Source organism: Budorcas taxicolor, chromosome 2 (genome assembly GCF_023091745.1).
Source record: "Budorcas taxicolor isolate Tak-1 chromosome 2, Takin1.1, whole genome shotgun sequence".
Classification (NCBI taxonomy): Eukaryota; Metazoa; Chordata; class Mammalia; order Artiodactyla; family Bovidae; genus Budorcas; species Budorcas taxicolor.
Window position 1 is genome coordinate 18,095,880 of NC_068911.1, and position 22,086 is coordinate 18,117,965.

Here is a 22,086-nt window from a genome sequence, read left to right on the forward strand (position 1 = left end):
CAAGATCCACATGGTGAGGTTCAAATTCCTTGGCCTGATTACACAGGACATTAGGAGCTAGTTTTGGCTGTCCATCAATGCTTTCTATCCCCGCTTCTCCCAGTAACTGTTGCGAGATGGGCCTCACCAATCAGAGCGGCCACCCTGGCATCCCGGCGTCGCCCCTGGGTGGGCCCAGGTCCCAGGCCCACTGGTCAGGACCCTCCCTGGGGTTTCTGAGCTGTGGGTCAAGGTGCAGGGATCTGGAGTTGACCTGCTGGGGCCATCTCCCCCAGGGGAGAAAGCTACCCACCTGCAAGAGAGGAGAGACGGAAACCAAGGCCAGACCAGCAGGCGTGCGTGGCAGGGAGGGAAGGAGGCCTGGTGGGTGGAGGCCTGGCCCCGGGCTTCCTCTGCAGCTCTTCCTGTAGGTCTGTGATACCCCCGTCCCCAGCATCCTCACCTGGTCCAAACTCAGAAGAAAACCAACCATGTTTTATACAAATGAAACAAATGTGTTTATGTGAAGTCTGAAGCCTGGGTCTCTCCTGACCTACAACCCTCTTTGGAGAGTAGTGACCCCTGGGTAATGGAGACAGCAAGGTGCGGGGGGGGGCCTACCAGATGTTCTCTTTTTTGACTGGAAACTGGTCGGGGGCGTGCAGAGTGGAAAATCCACCAAGCAAGCGGGGGTGAGCACTTCTCTGAAGGCAGGTTACACTTGGGTAACAAAGAAACCACCCCAGACTCCTCACCACCCAGCAGAGGCCTGAGCTGAGCAAGACACTGAGGGTACCCCTCCCCGTGACCGGGCCACGGCCACTGTGCTCCAGAGCCCGCAGGCTGTGGCTGTCCTGACAGACCAGTCAGCACGGAGTGGTGTTAACAACCGAACTAATGATGAAGCCTGGTGACAGCAGCTGAGATCTGCAGCGCAGCTCCGCCCGCGCCCATCCCTGGGGCCCTCTGTGGCGAGGACCAGCACTGCCCTGTGTTCCAGACGGAAACGTGCACAGCGGAGTTGCCTGCCCCAAACCACACAGGAGTTCAGCGATGGGCCCCTGGCCTGAATCCAGGCAGCCCAGCTCGGAGCCCAGGAGCTTCCATGCGGGTTGAGGACCTGGACTGTCCTCCTTGGGGGCCTGCCTGCCTGCCTCCACCACCCACAGCGGCCGGGCCACCCCTGGGCCTACGTGTCTCTGACGAAGGTGTCCTCAGGCAGTTGGTCCCTGGGCCGGGCACAGTGTGAAGGATGTGTGTGACCATGAGCACGTTCTGTGTGCCCGGCCCCCTGCTCTCAGCTACGACCACCAGAAGCTGACGGAGAAGCTCAGGTCCAGGGCCCTCACGTAATGCCAATGCTTCGCTGGGATGAAGAGGACCTCGCCCGGGGACAGGACGCAGGACAAGAAGGGGGCCTCAGCAAACCTGGGGAACTTCTCCAGGTCAGGATTCTCCACGTCAACCTGAGAAAGTGAAGGGAGTCACCTGTCTGGTCTCAGGAGACAGGGTGGGGGTCCCACCGGGGGCCCCAGGCCCACCTGGCTTGTGTTGTGAAGAAGGTGTGTGTCGTGGGGGTACAGCGCCTCCGACTCCTGCGGGGAGTACAGCCGGATGTACTTCCTGCCCATCGCCTGCAGGGAAGAGACCCTTCCATGAGCAGGTGCCCGCTGTCCCCGCACACGCCCTCCCTGCCCAGCCTGCCCCACTCCCAGCAAGACGCGTTAGGTCGAGTGCCTTTGCTGCTGTCCTGAACCATCAGAAGGCACTTGGCTGTGGCCACTGCTGTTGAAGTGCTTTGTGTGTGTTGGCTAATCCTCGCCATGACCCTCCAAGGGGGTTTATCATCCCCCCCGACATGCAGGCACAGAGAGGCTGAGGTGCCCACATTCACAAAACTGAGAAGGGACAGCTGTGTTCACGCCAGGTGGTCGGGCTTCCAGCCTCTCTGTCGCATCCCGGGCGGGGAATAGGCCCTGGACTGGAAGGACACTCTGGCTTGTCAAACCTCTCTGCCTATGACGGAAGGTTTTATAACAGATGTCCCCGCTCCCCGCCACGCCCCTCCCCTTATAACACATGCAGGCTCCCCTGTCTGTGTCCCAGGAAAACCACCCACTGGCTGAGCAGCTTCTTTGTATTTGACCTGGCTCTGATGGATGGAAGGGGGGCGGCAGCCGTTGGGGCACTTGCCTCATGCTGAGATGGCACCCGGCCCTGTTCTGCCTGTGTGAGGCATCCAATGGGATCCCAGACGATACAGGAGTCTGGAAGCAGCCCCTCCCCTCCCTGAGGCCTGGTACTGAGTCTCTGGTTTCACTTTGGTCCATGCCCCTGTCTGTGGTTCATCTCCTTGGTGTTTAAACATGGATAATGTGTGGCTGGGCCAGAAGGAAGGGGAAGGCCAAGGTTCTGAGCGGCTCCAACCTGGGCTAGGAAGTTCTGCTGGGGATCCTGGTGGAGCGGGGAGACGGTGCCTTGTGGACCGAACCAGGCATTGATGGTGATCTCCTCTTCCTCCCCGTCGCCCAGGCAGCAGTAATCGGGGATGCTGATGTCCTGCTTCAGCTCGGGGATCTGACAGAGCATATGAGGCGGGTTAAGGCCAGGCCTGTGCAACTCAGCAGCCTAGATGTCAACTGACTCTTAAGCAGAAGGCCAATACTGTCTTCTTGTGTAATATGACGCTAGCCACATTTTACTGCATAGGAATTTTAAATCAATTTTAAAAAGTAAATATATAATTACTAGGGAAGGGTTATAATTTTCAGATTTCTTTCCATGTCACATGCATTTTATCTTTATTTCCTTTTTTAAAAAACCTGACACCACTACTTTGTCTTAAAAATAAACCAGCTTACCATTTTCTAAATCTATCACAACATTTTAGAAAGTCAAAGAAAAAAGATGAGACTAAGTATTTATTTATCAAATCTCTGGAGAGGAAGGTTTTTCCAAAATTTACTGATGGTAAAGCAATCACAATCAGTACATTTAAGGTAAATGAAAATAAGTATATTAATATAAAATAAGTGTATTCCAATAAAATGGAAAATATCTGAACTGTGGTAAATGAAGGTTAATGTAGAGCATTCATATAAAATAATAAGGATCCCAATATGTAAAGTTACACAAATAAGCAAAGGACAAAAATCAGATCATACATAAAAAGGCTTTCAGTCCCATCAGCAAAGAAATCCAAATTAAAAACTGTCATCATTTCCTACTAATCAAATTAGCAAAGACTGAAAAAGTGATAACACCCAGTGGTGCTGAGGATGTGGTAAAGTGGGCAGCCCCATGCCAGGCTGCTGGTGGCATCAAGTGATCATATGTGGAAGTCTTAAAGCTGTGCAGACCTTGACCCAGTTGGCAGTGAGCTTGTGCTGTGCCTTTGTGTGGAGGTGTCCTGGGGTGGGGGTGTCCTCCAGGAGGAGTGAAGTTGGGACTCCGGGGCAGGTGGGGGGCAGGCAGACAAGGTTGCACGAGGAGGTAGGTGGGCTCACCTGCCCCAGCATCATCAGTGAACATCTCTAATGAGATAAGATTCTCCCTCAGCTTATGGTGGGGTTGCGTCCCAATAAGCCCATGGTAGTTTGAAAATATCAGAAGCTGAAAACAGAACATCATAGCTGAGCCTAGCCTGGCTTAAATGTGCTCAGAACACTTTCGTTAGCCTACAGCTGGGCAAAAGCATCAAACACAAAGTCTATTTATAACGGAGTGTTGACGGATATCACCCAATTTATTGGATCCCGTACTGAAAGTGAAAACCAGAATGTTATCCAGGTCCAGAGTGGCTGAAGTGTATCCAGTGCTTACTGGTGTGACTGTGTGATGGACTGCATCGAGGGACCGGGAGACTCAGCCCAGCATCACATAGTATGGTAAACATACCACTAAGTCCAGGAAAAGAGCACGGTTCAAAATCCAAAGTACAGTTTCTACTGAATGCCTATCGCTTTGGTACGACCATAAAGTGGAATCATCATCATTTGGGGACTGTCTGTACTTTAAAACAGCAAGTACCCTCGGTGCAGCCCCCTCATGTCTTCCTATCCCCCACACCCACCCTACTTTCCGACCAGACAGCATGCAGCTGGGGCTCCACGGCCAGGTCTGGCGCGGAATCCATCGCCCAGAGGGAGGGGCCGGAGCTGCCTCTACAGGTCTGGTCAGGAAGTGGTTTCAGCCAGTGTGAGTGGTTTCCTCTGAGACTCTGGTTCTTTCCAAACGAGGCCAATCTACCGTAGCCCTGCTGAACCCCAACTGACAAGACTGCCTGCCATACTGGCAAGTGCTCCGGGACTCTGGGAAATTAAACACAGAATCAAGTTTGGTCCCCCAAATGTTGCAAAGGGGACCCACTCTGCTAGTTTAATCAGGGATCTTCAGAGCGAGCTCTCCAGGTCTGAAGGGACGTCTGCAGGTGGACTGGCCATTCCTTTAGTGCACACACCGCTAGGGAAGGCTGGAATGCTCTCCCTGCCGGGAGCTGGGGCTGTTTTGCTTGTAAAAAAGCTGCTGTGTCCACTGCTTTGGGTTGACGCAGAAGTTCATGACCTGAGGTGCCTTGTCCTGTGGTGGGGGGGGGGGGGGTCCTCAAGCTACATGCAGGATCCCCAAGGCCTCTGGGAAGCACCTGCTTCTCCCCCGCCAGGCTCATCGTCACACCACACAGTTTCTGGCTGGGATTACACCAGACCCTGGCCCTGTGGGATGCTGGGAAGCTGACTGGTCCCTGATGACATCATCAGGATTCCTGAGAGGTGATTGGTTGGCCAGATGATGTAACTGGGGGCACGGGCCAAGGATTCAGAGACCCTAAGAGGAGAAACTCCCAGGTGGGGCTGAGACTTGAAGGCAGGCCTAGCACAAAATATTCTGAAACATGGGGTCACTGGGAGGAAAGTCAGTAAGAGGTTTTGGGGCAAGAGGTTTTGGGTGGGAGACCTTGAGCTTGGTGGAGAAGGCCCCAGAAGCCGTGCAGAAGCCAGCCAGACATCCCTTCTGTGCTGCATGGCGGCCCCAGGGCTCTGGTTGCTCAGACTGTCCCCATGGTAGTTGGAACAACAGAAGAGAAAACACACCTCTGGGGGCCTAAGACAAAAACGGCTTCAGAGCCTTTGTCCATCTTAAAAATAATCATGTTTTTGCCTTCTTCTCCTCAATGTGCTTCCTCGTATTCTAGTCAAATGGCAATTAGCTGCTCCAGGACAGGGAGCCAAGCTGAGGGCTGAGCCCTGGTATGACTGAGGCCAGGGGATGGGACAGGCCAGTCTCTTGAGATCACACAGCAGAGGCCTGATCAACTCAAATCCCCCTTTTCCTCATTTAGCAAGAGAGGATGGGGAAAGGACCCATGAGTCCTCACATGGGGAGGCCTAGGCAGGAGACCATAGCTCTCCTGGCCCCATCGCCGCCTCCCCGCTGTAACTTTGGACCTGCAGCTCCCAGAGGCTGGCAGAGTCCCAACTGGGGCTAGGGGTCAAGATCAGCAGGAACTCACTTGTTCTGGGTCAGGTTGGAGCCTGCCACCCTCACCTGGCTCCCAGAACCAGTTCTGACCACACTCGGGCTTCCCATTCCATCCCCTGGGGGCCACCCGGAGGTGGCCTCCTCTTCCCTCAGCCCAGTCCCGGGGCCTGGCCTTCCCCCTGCTGCCTGCTGGTGAGAAGGGCATCAGGTGAGTGTGCCTCCTTACTCAGAGCAGGGGGCAAAACCAGGAGGAGGCAACTGAGGTTACTACCTCTTTCCTGCCCCCTGGGGCTAGTGCCCCAGAGGGAGGTGGGAGAAGGTGAGAGGGTGAAGGATGGAGAGGCGTGGTCTGACTCACCTGGTCAAAGAGCTGGTGCTGAGCAAGGTACCCAATGTCCTTCGGCTGCTCCACGGGAGAAAAACCAGAGGGGACACAGGAAGCCCTGTTAGTTGTGACAAAGAGGTCCCTGGAGCTGCCAGTTCAGCTGGCTCTCAGCATCCTGCCCATAGCAACCACCCAAGGGCCCTCCTCTTCATCCCCCTTGGACCCCCTCCTCGGAGCCTGGGGCCAATGTCATCCCTTGCCAGCCAGCAGGAATGGGCTGATGGGGGCACTTAGGGTCTGGTACTGCCTGTGCTAAAGAGGTGGGCCTGAGTAAGTCACCCGGAGCCCCGGGGCTCACTTTCCATGAAATGTGAAGGGGCTGCGCACACATAAGGATTTTTTAAAAATAAAAATGGAATCATACAATATGTATTCCTTTGAAGTCTGCTTTTCAATTTAATGATACATCGTGACTATCTCTTCCAGTCGATACATACATATGTGATTCATTCTTTTGATGGATGCATGTTTTAGAGATAATGCATCATTATCCATTCAACCATCCCCCAGCTGGTAGACATTCACATGGTTCTACCATGGTGTTTCAGTAAACAGTTGAATGCACACGTGTGTGCGTGCTGAGTCACTTCAGTTGTGTCCGACTCTTTGCGACCCCATGGGCTGTAGCCTGCCAGGCTCCTCTGTCCATGGGATTCTTGAGGCAAGAATACTGGAGTGGGATGCCATGCCCTTCTCCAGGGGATCTTCCCAACCCGCGTCTCTTATGTCTCCTGCATTGGCAGGCGGTTCTTTACCACTAGCGCCACCTGGGAAGCCCAAACAGCCGAATGCTCTGGTCCTTCTGTTTATATGCCTCCAAAAGTAGAACAGTGCGGTCAAGGAGCACACTCATTACACACATTTTAGATCTTAACAGCTTCTGCCAGGTTGTTTTCCCAACACTACATCATTTATGCCCTCGCCAGCCGTTAATGGGAGCGCCCACTTTCCCACATCTCTGACCACACAGGAGATGATCATTTCGTGAAAAATTCTGCCAAGCAGAAGAAAGAAAAGATCAGTGCTTTTCAAACCGGGCTCCTGGATGCTGAGGGATTCTCTGAGTATGCCTGAGGGCTTCTGCAAGGGTCAGATGGGGGCAGGTTAGATACAACGCTGGGCGCCCCTGACCCCAACAGCGGCCAGAGCGGCCAACAGGTATCAGGAAGAGGAAGACATCCAAGGTCCTCCCTGTTAAGAAATGACAAAATGGAAGACAATCTGGCAGTTCCTCAAAAGGTTACACACAGCGTGGCCACCTGCTCCAGCAGTCCCTCTCTGCATATAGACCCAAAAGTGGAATCACATGTCCACACAAAAATGTTCATAGCATTTCTCATACTAGGTGAAAAGTGGACACAACCCAAATGGCCATCCACTGAGGAATGGATAAACAAGACGTGGGCTATCCGTCAAAGGGATAGTATTTGGCCATAAACAGGTACGTGCTGTGACAGAGATGATCCTTGAAAACATTATGCTAAATGAAGGAAGCCAGACACAGAAGGTCACATATTGTATGATTCCAACTATGTGAAATATCCAGAACTGGCAAATCCACAGAAACAGAAAGCAGATTCATGGTTGCCCAGGGATAGGTGGGGAGGAGATACAGGAAGTGACTACTCATGAGTGTGGGGTTTTTTAGGGTGATGAGAATGTTCTGGAATTACAAATCGGTGATGGTTGCACCATCTTGTAAATACACCAAAAAGCACTGAATTGTAACCCCAAAATAAATAAATAAAACCCTCCAAAAAACAAAAGGACCTGAAATGGGGACCCATACATCCTGCCTTCCTTGCATTGGCCAGCCTACTGACCACAGGCCCTTCAAGTATGATTTCTTGACTCCTCCAAAACCTCCCCTGGTGACATATGGAAGTTATTCTGTCCACACATGTAATGTGTTCCCTCCCTCTGGAGTATTAGGGGGCCGGAGTCGAATGACACACCTCATTCCTGATGTACTTGCTGATGAACTCATTGACCGTCATGAGCGTCTGGGACCACTCCTCGTCCGTGTACCTGGACCCGACCTCTACGGGGACAGTGCGGCAGCCAGCGACTTCCTGGATGTACTCTAGACTATTCGGAAGACAGGGGTCAGCAATGCCACTGTTACGCTAAGACCTGCTGGGCACCCTGATAATCGTGCTTCGCACTGGGCTCCTTTCATTGGCACAAAAGCTCACAAGGTGGAGGGAGACCCCACTTCACTGCAGAGGAGATGCAGGTGCAAAGAGGTGAGGTCACTTGCCCGCCTGGCACTGGGCAGCTGTTTGCAGATAAAACTGATGAATCCGGTTCTTGCTGGGCAGTTCTATTTTCCAGCTGGCCTAGCCTCCTAACTTCTCTCTCGCCTGCCTTGTCACAAGCAGAGAGACCTTATTTGGGCCAGTGGTGGACAGTACAGGGTGGTGAGGTGCCTGGTGAGTCCTCAGCTCTGGTGGCCGGGTGCCATGTCCAGCCCTGCCTGTCACCCACCGGGGACCCATGGCAAGTTTCTTCACCTCTCTGAGCCCTTGTTCCTCATCTGTAAAACGCAGGTGACGACAGTGCCCATCCCATGTCAGGGAAAACGATTACTCCCACAAAGCCACCGCCAAGACTCAGGCTGGCTCTGTCACCTGGCTGAGACACGCCTCCTCGTTTCAAGGCCACCATCCAGCTGCCTGATCTGACGCCTCTACCATGAACCTGGGGAGGGACTCAAAGCAGCCATGAGGAGACAGCAAACCCAGGAGCCCATGGAGAGGGGGTGGGGCTGTCTTGGGTTCTTATTTCTACTTTCAAGCTTCGGGGACCCCTAAGAAAGTTCACAGAATTCCTGAGATCCTGCAAAATGGCATAATACACTTAACACTGGACTGCCATGATGCACTCATGAAAAACTGCTTAGGGCAAACAGACTGCAGCCGGTAAGGACCTTATAACCTCTGGCACTGCTTCAGAGGACGGTGCCTTCAATGTTGGTTTAACCCCTCAGCAGTCCGTCTCACTTAATTGGCAGTTAAGCATCTATGAGGCTGTATTCTCTTGGGGGGCCATGGGAGGAGGAATTTGGGTGTCTTTGGGGATGCTAAGTTGGGAAGAGGAACCCTACAGCCCTCAGCAGACACCTACCTCCACTTCTTCATGCACGGCCAGTGGTTGGCCACACCTTCCAAAATCACAGGCCTCCCTGGAACCAAAAAATGCTTCTTGAAATACTGGAGGGATGGACAGTGAAGCCGGGGCACTGTTCTTTCTGTCATCACATCTGGAATCGGCATGTGGTCATTCCTCACTTTCTGTTCAGAAAAGCAAGAGAAAGGTCAGAATTCGAGGCATTTCACCAGGAATTTGCATCAATGCTAGGAGAGTGGAGGTGTGCTTAGTAACAATAGTAACAGTTAACCTTTATTATCAGTATTACTGTGGAGCTGGAGAAGACTCCTAAGAGTTCCCCTGGACTACAAGGAGATCAAACCAGTCCATCCTAAAGGATATCAACCCTGAACATCATTGGAAGGACTGATGCTGAAGCTGAAGCTCCAATACTCTGTCCACTTGATGGGAAGAGCTGACTCATTGGAAAAGACCCTGATGCTAGGAAAGACTGAAGGCAGGAGGAGAAGAGGGCGACAGAGGATGAGATGGTTTGATGGCATCAACCGACTCAATGGACATGAGTTTGAGCAAACTCTGGGAGATAGTGAAGGACAGGGAAGCCTGGCGTGCTGCAGTCCATGGAGTTGCAAACAGTTGGACACGACTGAGCGACTGGCCACCACCCCCAGGATCTGTGGGGTAAACACCAGCAAGGACACAAGTGTTACTCACTCAGTTGTGTCCGACTCTTTGCAGCTCCACGACTAAAGCCTGCCAGACTCCTCTGTCCATGAAATTCTCCAGGCAAGAATACTGGAGTGGGGTGCCACTCCCTTCTCCAGGGGATCTTTCCAGCCCAGGGATCTAGCCCGTCTCCCACATTGCAGGCAGATTCTTTACCACTGGGTCACCAGGGAAGCCCATGAGGACACAGGCAAGGATCTAAAGGGCAGGACCAATCAGTCACACAAGTTGTAGCATCTCAAACTCGGCCACAGAGACAGAGGCAGCCAGAAAAGTTGGTGACACTTCCACCAAGGGGCCAGGAAGAAGTTGAACGAGACAGGCTCTTGTTGGATATAGGGCTTGGCCACACCAACCCTCTGAGTCCTTTTTCTCAGGAACCAAAAAGCTCCCACCCTCCCACTCTCCCCAAGGAGCATGGCTTTTGCACAAGCTGAAAAAAAAAAAAAGTTGAGGAAAGAGGTTGCTCTGTTTCCAAATTGATGCAGATGCCATTTTTCAACAGGGGTCAGAACACCAGGGGGCTTCCCCCCAGGGGAGAGCTGACCCCTGACTTCTAGGAAAATAGGGCTGATGGATTTTTGTTGGGTGTGGCCACTGGCTGCCCCGCCCCCCGCTCCCCCCCCCGCCCCCCGCTCCCCCCCCCCGCCCCCCGCTCCCCCCCCCCCGCCCCCATGCCTTTGTGCCGGGCTGCTCCTGGCTTGGGCCGGGGGCAGGCCTCTTTCCGGACAGCAGGTGCTTCTGGAGGACGGCAGCGACTTTGAGGAGGATGTCTCCGAGGATGGCCGCCCCCATCAGCAGGCCCATGTCGCAGGCTTTCAGGGCGGCGGCCACGGAGGCGGCGTCCCCAGGCGGCTCGCACAGACACACGGCTTTCAGGAGGCAGCCGAAGGCGTACACCCGCCGCCAGTCCTTGTCCACGTGCTGCCAGGGCCCCGTGTTGAGCTTCTCCCAGGAGTAGTCCAGGAGCACCTCGCAGGTCTGCAGACACTCGCGCCGCTGGCCCCCGTGGAAGAGCTCGGTGGCTTCCTGCAGCAGCATCACCACGCTGCCCTCCACCTTCTCTCCCAGTTCCAGCTTCAGCTCCTCTTTGGTGCGGGGCAGGAGGGCCTGGAGGGCCTCCCAGAGTGCGCTGGGCCCCGCCATCGGGCCAGGCAGCTCAGTCTAATGGGTGCTAGAGGGAAAAAAAATATATATGAACAAACAAATATATACATATATAAAAATATATATGTATATAAAACAAGCCCATCTATATAGATATATAGATATATAGATGGGTTTCCCAGGTGGCGCTAGTGGTAAAGAACCCACCTGCCAATGCGGGAGATGTCAGAGACATGGGTTTGATCCCTGGGTTGGGAAGATCCCCTGGAGGAGGGCATGGCAACTCACTCCAGTATTCTTCCCTGGAGAATCCCATGGACAGAGGAACCTGGCAAGGTTGCAGGGTTGCAAAGAGCCAGACACGACTGAAGCGACTTAGCACGCACACATGGGGAAAAATAAGTTACAGCAAAACATGTTCTATGCCTATATACCTGTGGTTCTATATTTTCAAAAAATAAGCTTTCTTCAAAGCTAGGTCTGTGATGACATCCAGTGGCCAGAATGTCAACCACTGAGATTTTTCAAAAACCCAAATGAACTTTTTGGCCAACCCAATATATATATAAGAATTTTCCTAGATAAAGAGATCTAGAGACCATACACAGACCTGGTCCCCTACAGGTTCCCAAGGCTTCCCTACTTGTCCCGTGTAATGTACATCTTATCTGCACTGATTCTTCAGCAGTGGTCTTTTCCTGTGAGGGCAGGGTCCCCGTCTGTTTGGGGTCACCACTGTATCTTCAGGGCCTGGCATAATACTAGGCACGCAGTGGTCACTAGACCCATGTTTGTTCAGAGGGGAACAACTGTCCTTGTCTGGAATGCCTCCAACACCCCTCCTCTCTGACAAACTCCTATCCCACCTTTAAGGCCCATCTTAAATGATCCCCTATGTGAAGCCAGCCAAGATTCACTGACAGTGTTTTGAGTTTGAATGGCCCTTGAGTTTCTTGCAGTCAGGCTCATAGTAGGCACTAAATTCAGACTACTGAAGGAATATTACCTTAACCGTCTCAGGAAGAAACCTGGAAATACATAAATAACTACTGGAATACAGGAATAACTACTAATAAGTGACTAGTGTACTGCTCACACTTATGGTTATCTATTTGCGCTACTGTGTTGCAGGTGATGGCTTCCCAGGTGGCTCGGTGGTAGAGAATCTGCCTGCCAACGCAGGAGACACAAAGGATGCCAGTTCGATCCCTGGACTGAGATCTCCTGGAGAAGGCAAGGGTACCCCACTCCACTATTCTTGCCTGGGAAATCCCAAGGACAGAAAAGCCTGGTGGGCTACAGTCCATGGGGTTGCAAAGAGTTGGATGCGACTGAGCACGCACACAGGTTGTAGGTGCTATACTAACAGCTGTCATATCCCTATCACATTTGAAACTGAGAAATAGGGACCGTCATGCTTTTGCAGAGACTGCTGGGTCAACAAACTTTACCTGTGAAGGGCTAGATATCAAACAGTTTAGGCTTTGCAGGCCATACAGTCACTGTTGCTGCTGCTCTGCTACGGTAGCATGAAAGCAGCTTTACACAGCGTGTACACAAATGGGTATGGTGTGTCCCAATGAAACCTGCTTTACAAAAACAAACTCTGGCTTAAAGTTCACCACGGTCCGTTCCATCTTCTTTCTGGGCACACAGTTAGACCCCATTTCTCTGTCTCACTTGCAGTTAGATGTGAGCATGACACCATGTTCCAGCTAATGCATGGAACGGGGCATGGAAGGGTCCAGGCCTGGTCCATAAACACTTCCTATGCGAACCTCCACACCACCCCTACCCACTGACTGGAAGGGAAGGACTCTGAGGCCCCAGGGGATGGGCAGAGCCACAAGACAGCCCCCTAACCAGGAATGTCCAGGCCGGAATGCTTCGTGTGCAAAAAATAAATGTGTGTTTTGCCACTGCAGTGTTGATGCTTGCTGTAACAGTTACCCTGCCCTGACACGACTGAGCGACTGAACTGAACTGAACTGAACTGACTGATCAGTAACTTCCTTCTGGTGCTGAGGAAAGAGAGGCAGAGAACACAGGGGGCATTTGTTGAGTGTCGGTGGCTTGAAATCTTTTCTCTTTCTTAACAACACATCTCCACTTCCTTTTGAGAGATTCCTTCATGCCCCCTGAGTTCAGTGTGGTGGGATGTTGCCAAGGGGTGGGTATGTGACCCACGCTAGTCAATGAGTTGCCCCTTTTGGATGTAAACTTTAAGGAGATCAGCTAGACCAGAGGCAGCTGACATTTCATTCTTCCTAGTGGCAGCTTCTGGACCAGACTGTTTTTGCTAGGGTCTCGCACTCATGGTCTACTAGTCCTAGGATGCAGAACCATTTTAGTTCTTGTCTTTTCCAAGTCCAGTTCTCCAGCTTTTTGTCTATTCCATGGGCTCCAAAAGCCTTCCAAGAAATTTCCTCTTGCTTATGTCAGCCAGGGTTGGTTTCTGAGGTTCATAATGAAAGAACCCTTCACACTCAGGAGCCACTGGTGGATGGTGAAGGCAAAAATGAAGACTTGCTTGTGATAAAGCCCCATCAGATGCTTCACTTCTTGTGAGGGAAGAAAGCCAGTCACCTTCTGGTGGAAGAGAGCCCAGTGATCCTTGCTTGCTACTATCAATCCCCCATCTAATCCCCCTTCTCTTGAGTATGGGCAGGACCTGTAATTTGAGTGGTAGGCAGAATAATGTCCCCCAAAGATGTCCACATCCTAAACCCCAGAACCTGTGAGGATGTTACCTAACATAGCAAAAGGGACTTTGCATATGTGACTAAGAATAAGGGATTACCCTGAGTTATCTGGCTGGGCCCAACCTAACACTGAAGTCCTTGACATAATCGTTCCTGGCCAAAGTAAGGGTCAGAGGGGAATGTGATTGCAGAACTGTCAGAGAGATGCAGTGTTGCTCTGAAGATGGAGGAAGGGAGTCCCAAGCCAGGGAATGTGGGCAGTCTCTAGATGGTGGAAAAGGCAAGGAAACAGATTCTCCCCTAGAGCCTTTAGAAGAGGATGAAGCCCTCCTGCGACCTTGATTTTGATTCCATGTTGCACTTTTGGCCTACAGAACTGTAAGCTAATAAATTCTTGTTTTAAGTCACCAAGTTTGCGATAATTAGTTACATCAACAATAGAAAACTATTAATACATGCCTGCAACCAACAGCTGTGTAGGTTTGGTGTGTGTTAAGTGTGTTGGTCTCTCAGTCATGTATGACTCTTTGTGACCCCATGGACTGTGGCCTGCCAGGCTCCTCTGTCCATAGAATTCTCCAAGAGTACTTGAGTGGATAGCTGTTCCCTTCTCCAGGGGATCTTCCTAACCAAGGGATGGAACCCAAGTCTCCTGCATTGCAGGCAGATTCTTTACCGTCTGAGCCATGTGAAGCTATTAACTTTTTGGCCTAAGAGATGAGATGTCATTTCTGGAATCAGGTTCCATAAGACTGGAACATTCATCTGCTGGCAGACTCTCTCTACTGCCTTCTTGGTTTGCATGCACTGGTGAGCAAGTGGCCCTGCTGTAGGGGCCCATATGACAAAGAACTCAGGGTGGCTTAGAACAACAGCAAACTAGGAACTGAGGGCCCTCCTGGAATCCAACAGCCCTCCAGAACTGAATTTTCCCAACAACCACAGGTGCTTAGTGGAGTAGGAAATGGTAACCCACTCCAGCATTCGTGACTGGCGAATTCCATGGACAGAGGAGCCTGGCAGGCTACTATCCATGCATACAGGCTCCTCTGTCCATGGAATACGCTATAGATAATAAGGCAAAAGGAGAAGACAGTGGGAGAGGATGAGATGGTTGGATGGCATCACCAACTCAATGGACATGAACTTGGGGCAAACTCCGGGAGATAGTGAGGGACAGGGAGGCCTGGCATGCTGCAGTCCATGGGGTCACAAAGAGTCAGACGTGATTTAGTGATAGAACAACAGAAGATAGTAAGCACTTCTATGAGATTTCCTGGACACGTTGGGACTCTATCTATAACTCAGAACAGGAAGACAGACATGGCTCCCTTCGGCCCTAATGTGTGTGAAGAGGTCAGCAGTAGATAGAGAAGCAAACTTGCGTGCAGGATGCTAGAGATATGGCCCCTGAAGGTGCGCCAGGCAAGCCATTCCTATTTCCGGGCCCCATTCCAGCTCACTCCCCACCAGCTCAGGAATATTTGTATTCAGCAGGTAGAATCCATAAGAGTATGATATGAATTGCCTCATTCCCTCCCCCAAATGATGACCTTACAAAGCTGATAACGTACATGAAGTGTTTACTGTAAGCCAGGAATGCTCCAAGTACTTTATATATACTCAGTTCTTACAGAAACTCTGAGGAAAGTATTATCACCTCCATCTTACAGATAAGGAAGCTGCAGCAGAGAAGTTAAATGACTTCTCAAAGCAATTCAGCTAGTTTAAGAGGTGGAGCAGAAATTTCAAACTCAGGCAGGACTTCCCTGGTGGTCCAGTGGTTAAGAATCCACCTGCCAGTGCAGGGGACGCCAGTTCGATCCCTGGTCCGTGAAGATCCCCCATGCCTCGGGGCAACTAAGCCTGTGCATCACAACTATGAACCTGTGCTCTAGAAACTACACTCCGCAACAAGAGACGCCACCTGAATGAGAATCCCAAGCACTGCTTGGGATTAACTCAAGAGAGTAACCCCTGCTCTCTGCAGCTAGGGAAAGCCCGCATGCAGCAAGGACAATTTAGCACAGCCAACATAAATAAATATTAAAAAAAACCCCAAACCTCAGTCTAGTCCCCCAATCTGTGATCCTATAGATGAGGAAACAGAGCCGCAAGACCACGAGCCAACACGTGGTGAAGCCAGACAGCTGGGTTAATTCCATTTTTCTTTTTGGCCGCACCATGCCGCATGTGGGATCTTAGTTCCCAGGCCAGGGATTGACCTCATGGCCCCTGTGATGGAAGCACAGAGTCCTAACCACTGGGCCGCCGGGGAATTCCCTAGGTTAACTCTGAAGAAAACTCTGAGGAATTATTATTATCCTCATTCTGCAGATGAGAAAATCCTATCACTTCCCATAAGAGAAGGGCAAACCGGATCCCACTTGTTACTGTGTTTGAGGGACCTCATCCTGGTCCTGTCCAAAAGTAAGAGCGGTCTATTATGGTTTCCCTAGTATCCCCGTCTAATTTTACTCCTCACAATATTGGGAAGTGAACAGGGATGTACGTGGTCGTTTTCCCTGAAACCCCACCCTCCTATTTCGCTGATGAGGAAACTAAAGTCCAGGAGAAAAAATGAAGTGACTCAACCAAAACACCACAGTCAATCAAGGGCACAGAGACAGGACTTAAAACTTCTGGTCAACCTCCATGCCCTTTTCCTCTGTGCCACGTCAATGCTCCAGGCTTTGTCTGTCTCTTGGGGCTCGTCACCCAGCTTGCAGATCTTAGCTCCCCAGCTAAGACTGAACTGCGCTCCTGCAGTGAAAGCGCCGAGTCCGAGCCTCTGGATCGCCAGGGAGTCTCCAATGCTGCCTGCTTTGTGTACATTATCTAACATATCCCTCGCAACTCTACAATGTGCGGTTTTACAGGTGAGTGAAGTGAGATTTGAGAAAATAAGCAATGTGTCCAAAACTTTATATCAAGTGGCAGTGTGTACCCAGAACACGCTTTGTGTTCAGGCATAAGGACTGTGTCAGCTTTTGGAGCTCTGGATCCCAGCTCAGGCCTTGGTTCACAGTGGTTATCCTTCCCAGCTGGCTTACTGCATGACAGGACTCAGACAGCCTGAGTGGCCCGGCCCAAGCCTGCCAGGATGATTCCTGTCTCCAGCTCCTAGAAGATTCTTAGACACCTTGCATTGGCCTTGTTAACAGCAACCTTAGAAAAGTTTCACAGTGCAGCCTTCCAGCACTGGTGGTCTTATCCACCAGCCACACGCAGAAGAGCACGTGGACCCACCAACTGGGTGGCCTCAGGGCTCATCTTCCTGAGTGTCTCATGTAAGTCTTATAAAGCAATTTTTTTTCAAGTGGCAAAACATGAGTAATTTTAATTTTCTTCTTTCTGCTTTCCATATTTAAAACATTTTTATTTGCTTTTGATTGAAGGATAATTGCTTTACAATATTGTGCTAGCTTCTACCATACAGCGGGGCTTCCCTGATAGCTCAGTTGGTAAAGAATCCACCAGCTATGCAGGAGACCCTGGTTCGATTCCTGGCTCGGGAAGATCCCCTGGAGAATGGATAGGCTACCCACTCCAGTATTCTGGCCTGGAGAATTCCATGGACTCTATAGTCCATGGGGTTGTAAAGAGTCAGACAGGACTGAGCACCTTTCACTGCCATACAGCAACATCAATCAGCCACAGGTATACATATGTCCCCTCCTTCTTGAACCCCCATCCCACCCCTCTAGGTTGTCACACAGCACTGGTCTGAGCTCCCTAAGTGGTATTTGAAAAATCTCATCTCGGGTGTGCAAAGACCTCAGAAGCCTCATATTCTGGCTTCTCACAAAGGTCTATAAAAAGGTCTCCCAGAAGACCACTTATTTGCCTTAATGGAAAAACGGCTTCTACTGGGCCTATGTACCAGCTCTGTAAATTGGTCTCTTGTGGCCTTATTAAATAGCCTCCTAGAGGGTTTCAAATGACCTATAAACTAGTTCCCTGGGATGCAGACTTTTAACCTTTGCAAACCGGCCTCCCCAGGTGATGTTGCAGAGCTCACAAAGGCCTGACAAAACCAGCCTTCAAGGTGCCCTTATGTGCTGCTTTGCAAAATGGCTTCCCAAGGTGGTCTTGCATTTGGTTTTCATAAATACAAATGAAAGGTGGCTGAATGGCTGCTTTGCCAACTGGTCGCGGGAGAGCCTCAGGTGGATGGCCACATGGACCACCCTTCTGAGAGGGTGGCCTCAAGACGGCTGTACAAAACAGCCTCCTCTTGGCCACATTAAATAGCCGGAGGAATTTACTTTGAATCCAGAGTTCCTCAGCAAATGTCTTACAACCAGGCCTTCAGAATCTTATGCTGACACTGCACAACACAGCCTTTCAGAGGTGGGAGCTTCAGGAGAGCCGAGTTCGTTTTCAAAATGGTTTTACAGGTTGCCTCTGTATGAGCCACTGAAATGGCCCTGCAGGTCTCATGACTGACCTTAAACACTAGCCTCCGAGAGAGCCTTACGAGGGCACCACGTGGCAGCCACAGTGAGGTGCCATGCTGGCCACCATCTGTGTGCGTGCGTATGTGTGCACTAAGTCGCTTCAGGCCTGTCCGACTCTGCGACCCCACGGACCATAGCCCGCCAGGCGCCTCTGTCCATGGGGTTCTCCAGGCAACCCATGGAGTGGGTTGCCAGGCCCTCCTCCAGGGGATCTTCCCGACCCAGTGATCATACAGGCATCTCTCACATCTCCTGCACTGGCAGGCAGCTCTTTACCAGTAGCAAAACTGGGAAGCTCATTCAGGCCTCACATCCAGGCTTTACAGATCAGGCTTCCAGCATTCCCCATTGGTCTGACAGAAAGGTTTCTTGACAATTGTTATCAAGCAATTTTCTGGAGAAAGGTATCAGCCTGAATAGCCTCATGGCCTGGCTTTGCTGATTTGCTTCCCAGAGTTCCTCACTGAATTTCCTTTTTAATAAAAGGTTGTAGTAAATGAAGGGGGCCTTCCAGAGGAGGGAATCAGGGTAAACTGTATGAACAATCTTTCAGAGTGGGACTGTGGACTGGCCTTTACACTGCCCATCTGCCCAACCCCCACACCTGACCAAGAGCTCCACATAAAAGGGACACACGTGTTGCACAAACAGCCTCTGGTAATTAGCTATAGGTCGGTTAACCACAGAATTTACCATACAAACAAGGATGCCAGGCAGTGCTGAGTTGCTCAGTCATGTTCAACTCTTTTGTGACCTCATGGACTGTAGTCTACCAGGCTCCTCTGTCTGTGGAATGTCCCAGGCAAGAATACTGGAGTGGGTTGCCATTTCCTACTCCAGGGGATCTTTCCAACCCAGGGATCAAACCTAAGGCTCCCATGTCTCCTGCACGGGCAGGTGGTTTCTTCACCTGGGAAGCAGGATGCTATGTATATAAGCCTTTTATTTATAAGCCTAAGCTTGGTAAAATATACATTTATTTTTCTCTTTCAAAATTGTTTATTTTCATCATTTTCTCTGTTCTTTACTGCCTGGGACCGTCATTTCTGCATGTAGGAATTTCACCTTACACAAGTCAAACACCAGAAGTTCTGAATACTGGAAGTAGCTTTCAGGGACAAGTCATAAACTGGCATTATTCCAGGCAAATTGAGACCCACAGTCCCCCAAATCATCAGTTCAGTTCAGTTCAGTCTCTCAGTCGTGTCTGACTCTTTGCGATCCCATGGACTGCAACATGCTAGGCCTCCCTGTCCATCACCAACTCCCAAACTAATGTCCACTGAGTCTGTGATGCTATCCAACCAGCTCATTCTCTGTCATCCCCTTCTCCTCCTGCTTTCAATCTTTCCCAGCATCAGGGTCTTTTCAAATGAGTCAGTTCTTCGCATCAGGTAGCCAAAGTATTGGAGTTTCAGCTTCAGCATCAGTCCTTCCAATGAATATTCAGGACTGATTTCCTTTAGGATGGACTGGTTGAATCTCCTTGCTGTCCAAGGGACTCTCAAGAGTCTTCTCCAACACCACGTTTCAAAAGCATCAATTCTTCAGCACTTATCTTTCTTTATAGTCCAACTCTCACATCCATACATGACTACTGAAAACACCATAGCTTTGACTAGATGGACCTTTGTTGGCAAAGTAATGTCTCTGCTTTTTAAGAAGCTGTCTAGGTTGGTCATAACTTTTCTTCCAAGGAGCAAGCGTCTTTTAACTTCATGGCTGCAGTCACCATCGGCAGTGATTTTGGAGCCCAAGAAAATAAAGTCTGTCACTGTTTCCACTGTTTCCCCATCTATTTGCCATGAAGTGATGTGACCAGATGCCATGATCTTAGTTTCCTGAATGTTGCCAGACAAAAAAGCCCGAGTGGCCTTCTAAACTCACCTTAAAGTCAGTCTCCCTGGGATTAACTGGCATTGGCCTTAAAAGATGTCTTGTTGGTTACAGATGGCTGTTTTTCGAAAGGGGTGAGGGTAGAGGTGAATTGTCTTTTATAAAAGGTTGTATTAAATGAACGAACCTTCCAAAGAATGTTCCTGTGTCCTAGCTTTGTAAACTGACCTCCCAGAGCACCACCTGTCTGTACTGGCCTCTCCATGTAAGACAGCTTTCATGGGAAGGTCAGGTACTGGCTGCATAGAACTGCTCTTCTCAGTGGACTGACTTGACTTCTTACATAAAGGTCTGTTTGCTGGCATATGAAATAATCTTGAAAAGGTGGGGGTGGTGCTGGGGGGCCTGTCGGAAAAAGACTGTATGAGCTAGCCTCTCACAGTGACCTTTGTCTTGGCTGTACAGACCACTCTAAAGTGAACTTCAAAACAGCCTCTTGCTGGTCACGTAAAACACCAAGGAGCCAAGTACAGGCTGTACACAACCAATGGCCTAACTCGGGTCCTGAGCTTCATGAATTCACATCCAGATGGAGTACATCATTGGAAAGTGGTGTCTGGTTGGCTGTTAGACAACAACCCAAGTGGATCCTGTCAGCTCTAAAATAAAGCCTTCTGGAAGCCACTGCAGCCATCCCAGAATTCTCTTAAATTATCTTTAAGGCTCTGAAGTGCTTCTCGGAATATATCAGCTTCAATCTAGCTTTCTGGGAACAGGCTGCTCAGTTCTGTAAAGTGCAGAAAGGCTTGGGGTGGAGCCTGCTGGTGTGATCCCAACACCTGCCCTGACTTGCTCTAACCCTGCTAAGCACCATGACTTATCTTTGCTGGATTCCGAGGGCGCATAATGCGACACCTATGCTCAGAGTTAACCCCTGTTGAGTCAGCCACCCGCTTCCTCCAGGCGGCCACATGCACAGGCCCCATCGGGTCCTCCAGGACGGGTGGGCTGGACGGGCTCTATGTATCCCCACCATGGCTCTACCGGGAGATTTCACACCTTTTCCCGTCCCAGCACCTCTCCCGAGACTTTAATTTCTCTCGGTCTGCATTCGGGGCCCGATGGTTCAAGCCTGCTCAGTCTTCCTAGTTCCAGACCGACAACAAAGGGTAACTGGCCAGGCAGAGATGGGCGGCATGCACCTGCCGGTACAAACACTGCGAAGCGCAGCGGCCTTCGAGTCGCATCAGTGAAAGTTGCTCAGTCGTGTTCGACTCTTTGCGACCCCATGGACTCTACAGTCCATGGAATTCTCCAGGCCAGAATACTGCAGTGGGTACCTTTCCCTTCCCCTCCAACGGATCTTCCCAACCCAGGGATTGAAGCCAGGTCTCCCCCATTGCTGGCGAATTCTTTACCAGCTGAGCCACCAAGGGAAGCCCAAGAATACTGGAGTGGGTAGCCTATCCCTTCTCCAGGGGATCTTCCCGACCTAGGAATCGAACCCGGGTCTCTCCTGCATTGTAGGCGGATTGGTTACCTGCTCAGCTACCGGGCAAGTGAGCTACGAACCAATCAGACACCAAAAACGGCGCAAGCGCACAACCGCCTGGTCGCACGCAAGCGCAAAAAGCAATACCTGGCATAAGGAGAGCACTACGCACGCGCGGGACCTAGGCCCTCTCCTCGGCGGCTTCGGAGAGTCGACCCGCTAAACTGCGTTCTCAGAGCGCATGCGCCGCCCTGGTTTTCCCCTCCCCAAGGCCTCGCTGAGTTTTCAGGCTTTGAAGGGCTGCCCCGGGCTTTCCAAGGCGCACGCGCGAGACAGTCCCTGCCCGCTTTCCCTCTACATCCGACGTCTGCGCAGTCCTCCCCCTTAGTCCGGCCTCCGTTTCTAAGGAGCCAGAGTTGTTCACTCCTCTCGAGTTGCTCACCTACCTGGCTCAGATTTGGACGGTATCGACACGCCGGAGGCCGGCGACGACTTGTCCTTTGAAAACCGAACGCTCCGGCCCTCTCCGAGTAGACAGAAGCTTGCCGGAGTATCGATCACTCGCAGCTCGATTGCCCACCAAGGCATGCCTAGCTAAGCGCCGAGTGATCGATGCCGTGGCCCCGCCCCGCCCGATTTTAAAGGCGGGAGGGTGGAACTGTGGCCTAGGGTTGTTGGGCCTTTCCCTTGGTTTCTCCTCTGTGGAATGGGGACACGAGCGATTACCTCTGTAACGGTAACCGTATACAAAGCAGTTTCTCACCCACATTTTATCAGTCAGTCCTCTTTTTTCAGAGAGATGAAACAAGG

General features: G+C 51.1%; 1 protein-coding gene across 2 annotated transcripts; it reads right to left on the bottom strand.

Moving 5' to 3' along the window:
* Positions 1 to 390: 390 nt before the first annotated feature.
* Positions 391 to 21,853, bottom strand: KDM8 (lysine demethylase 8). 2 transcript variants are annotated; one of them, XM_052663090.1, is made up of 8 exons: positions 21,723 to 21,853; positions 10,358 to 10,853; positions 8,969 to 9,135; positions 7,798 to 7,930; positions 5,816 to 5,860; positions 2,407 to 2,556; positions 1,521 to 1,613; positions 391 to 1,445 (listed from the first exon to the last, which is right to left on the bottom strand). In XM_052663090.1, the coding sequence occupies exons 2-8, from the start codon at positions 10,823 to 10,825 to the stop codon at positions 1,281 to 1,283; spliced, it is 1,221 nt and encodes a 406-aa protein (XP_052519050.1). In that variant the 5' UTR covers positions 10,826 to 10,853; positions 21,723 to 21,853; the 3' UTR covers positions 391 to 1,280. The 2 variants fall into 2 exon arrangements, with proteins under 2 accessions (XP_052519050.1, XP_052519058.1); XM_052663098.1 differs by lacking the exons at positions 391 to 1,445; positions 1,521 to 1,613; positions 2,407 to 2,556 and adding an exon at positions 3,053 to 3,512.
* Between the last annotated feature and the right edge of the window lie 233 nt (positions 21,854 to 22,086).

Bases quoted from the DNA above. Each gene is read 5' to 3' on its own strand.
- KDM8 (XM_052663090.1), bottom strand. From the start codon at position 10,825: ATGGCGGGGCCCAGCGCACTCTGGGAGGCCCTCCAGGCCCTCCTGCCC. The intron at 9,136-10,357 runs GCATGGGGGCGG...TTTTCTGAACAG, and splicing joins AGGAGCAGCCCGGCACAAAG to AAAGTGAGGAATGACCACAT. The intron at 5,861-7,797 runs GTGTGTCATTCG...CCCGTGGAGCAG, and splicing joins GCAAGTACATCAGGAATGAG to CCGAAGGACATTGGGTACCT.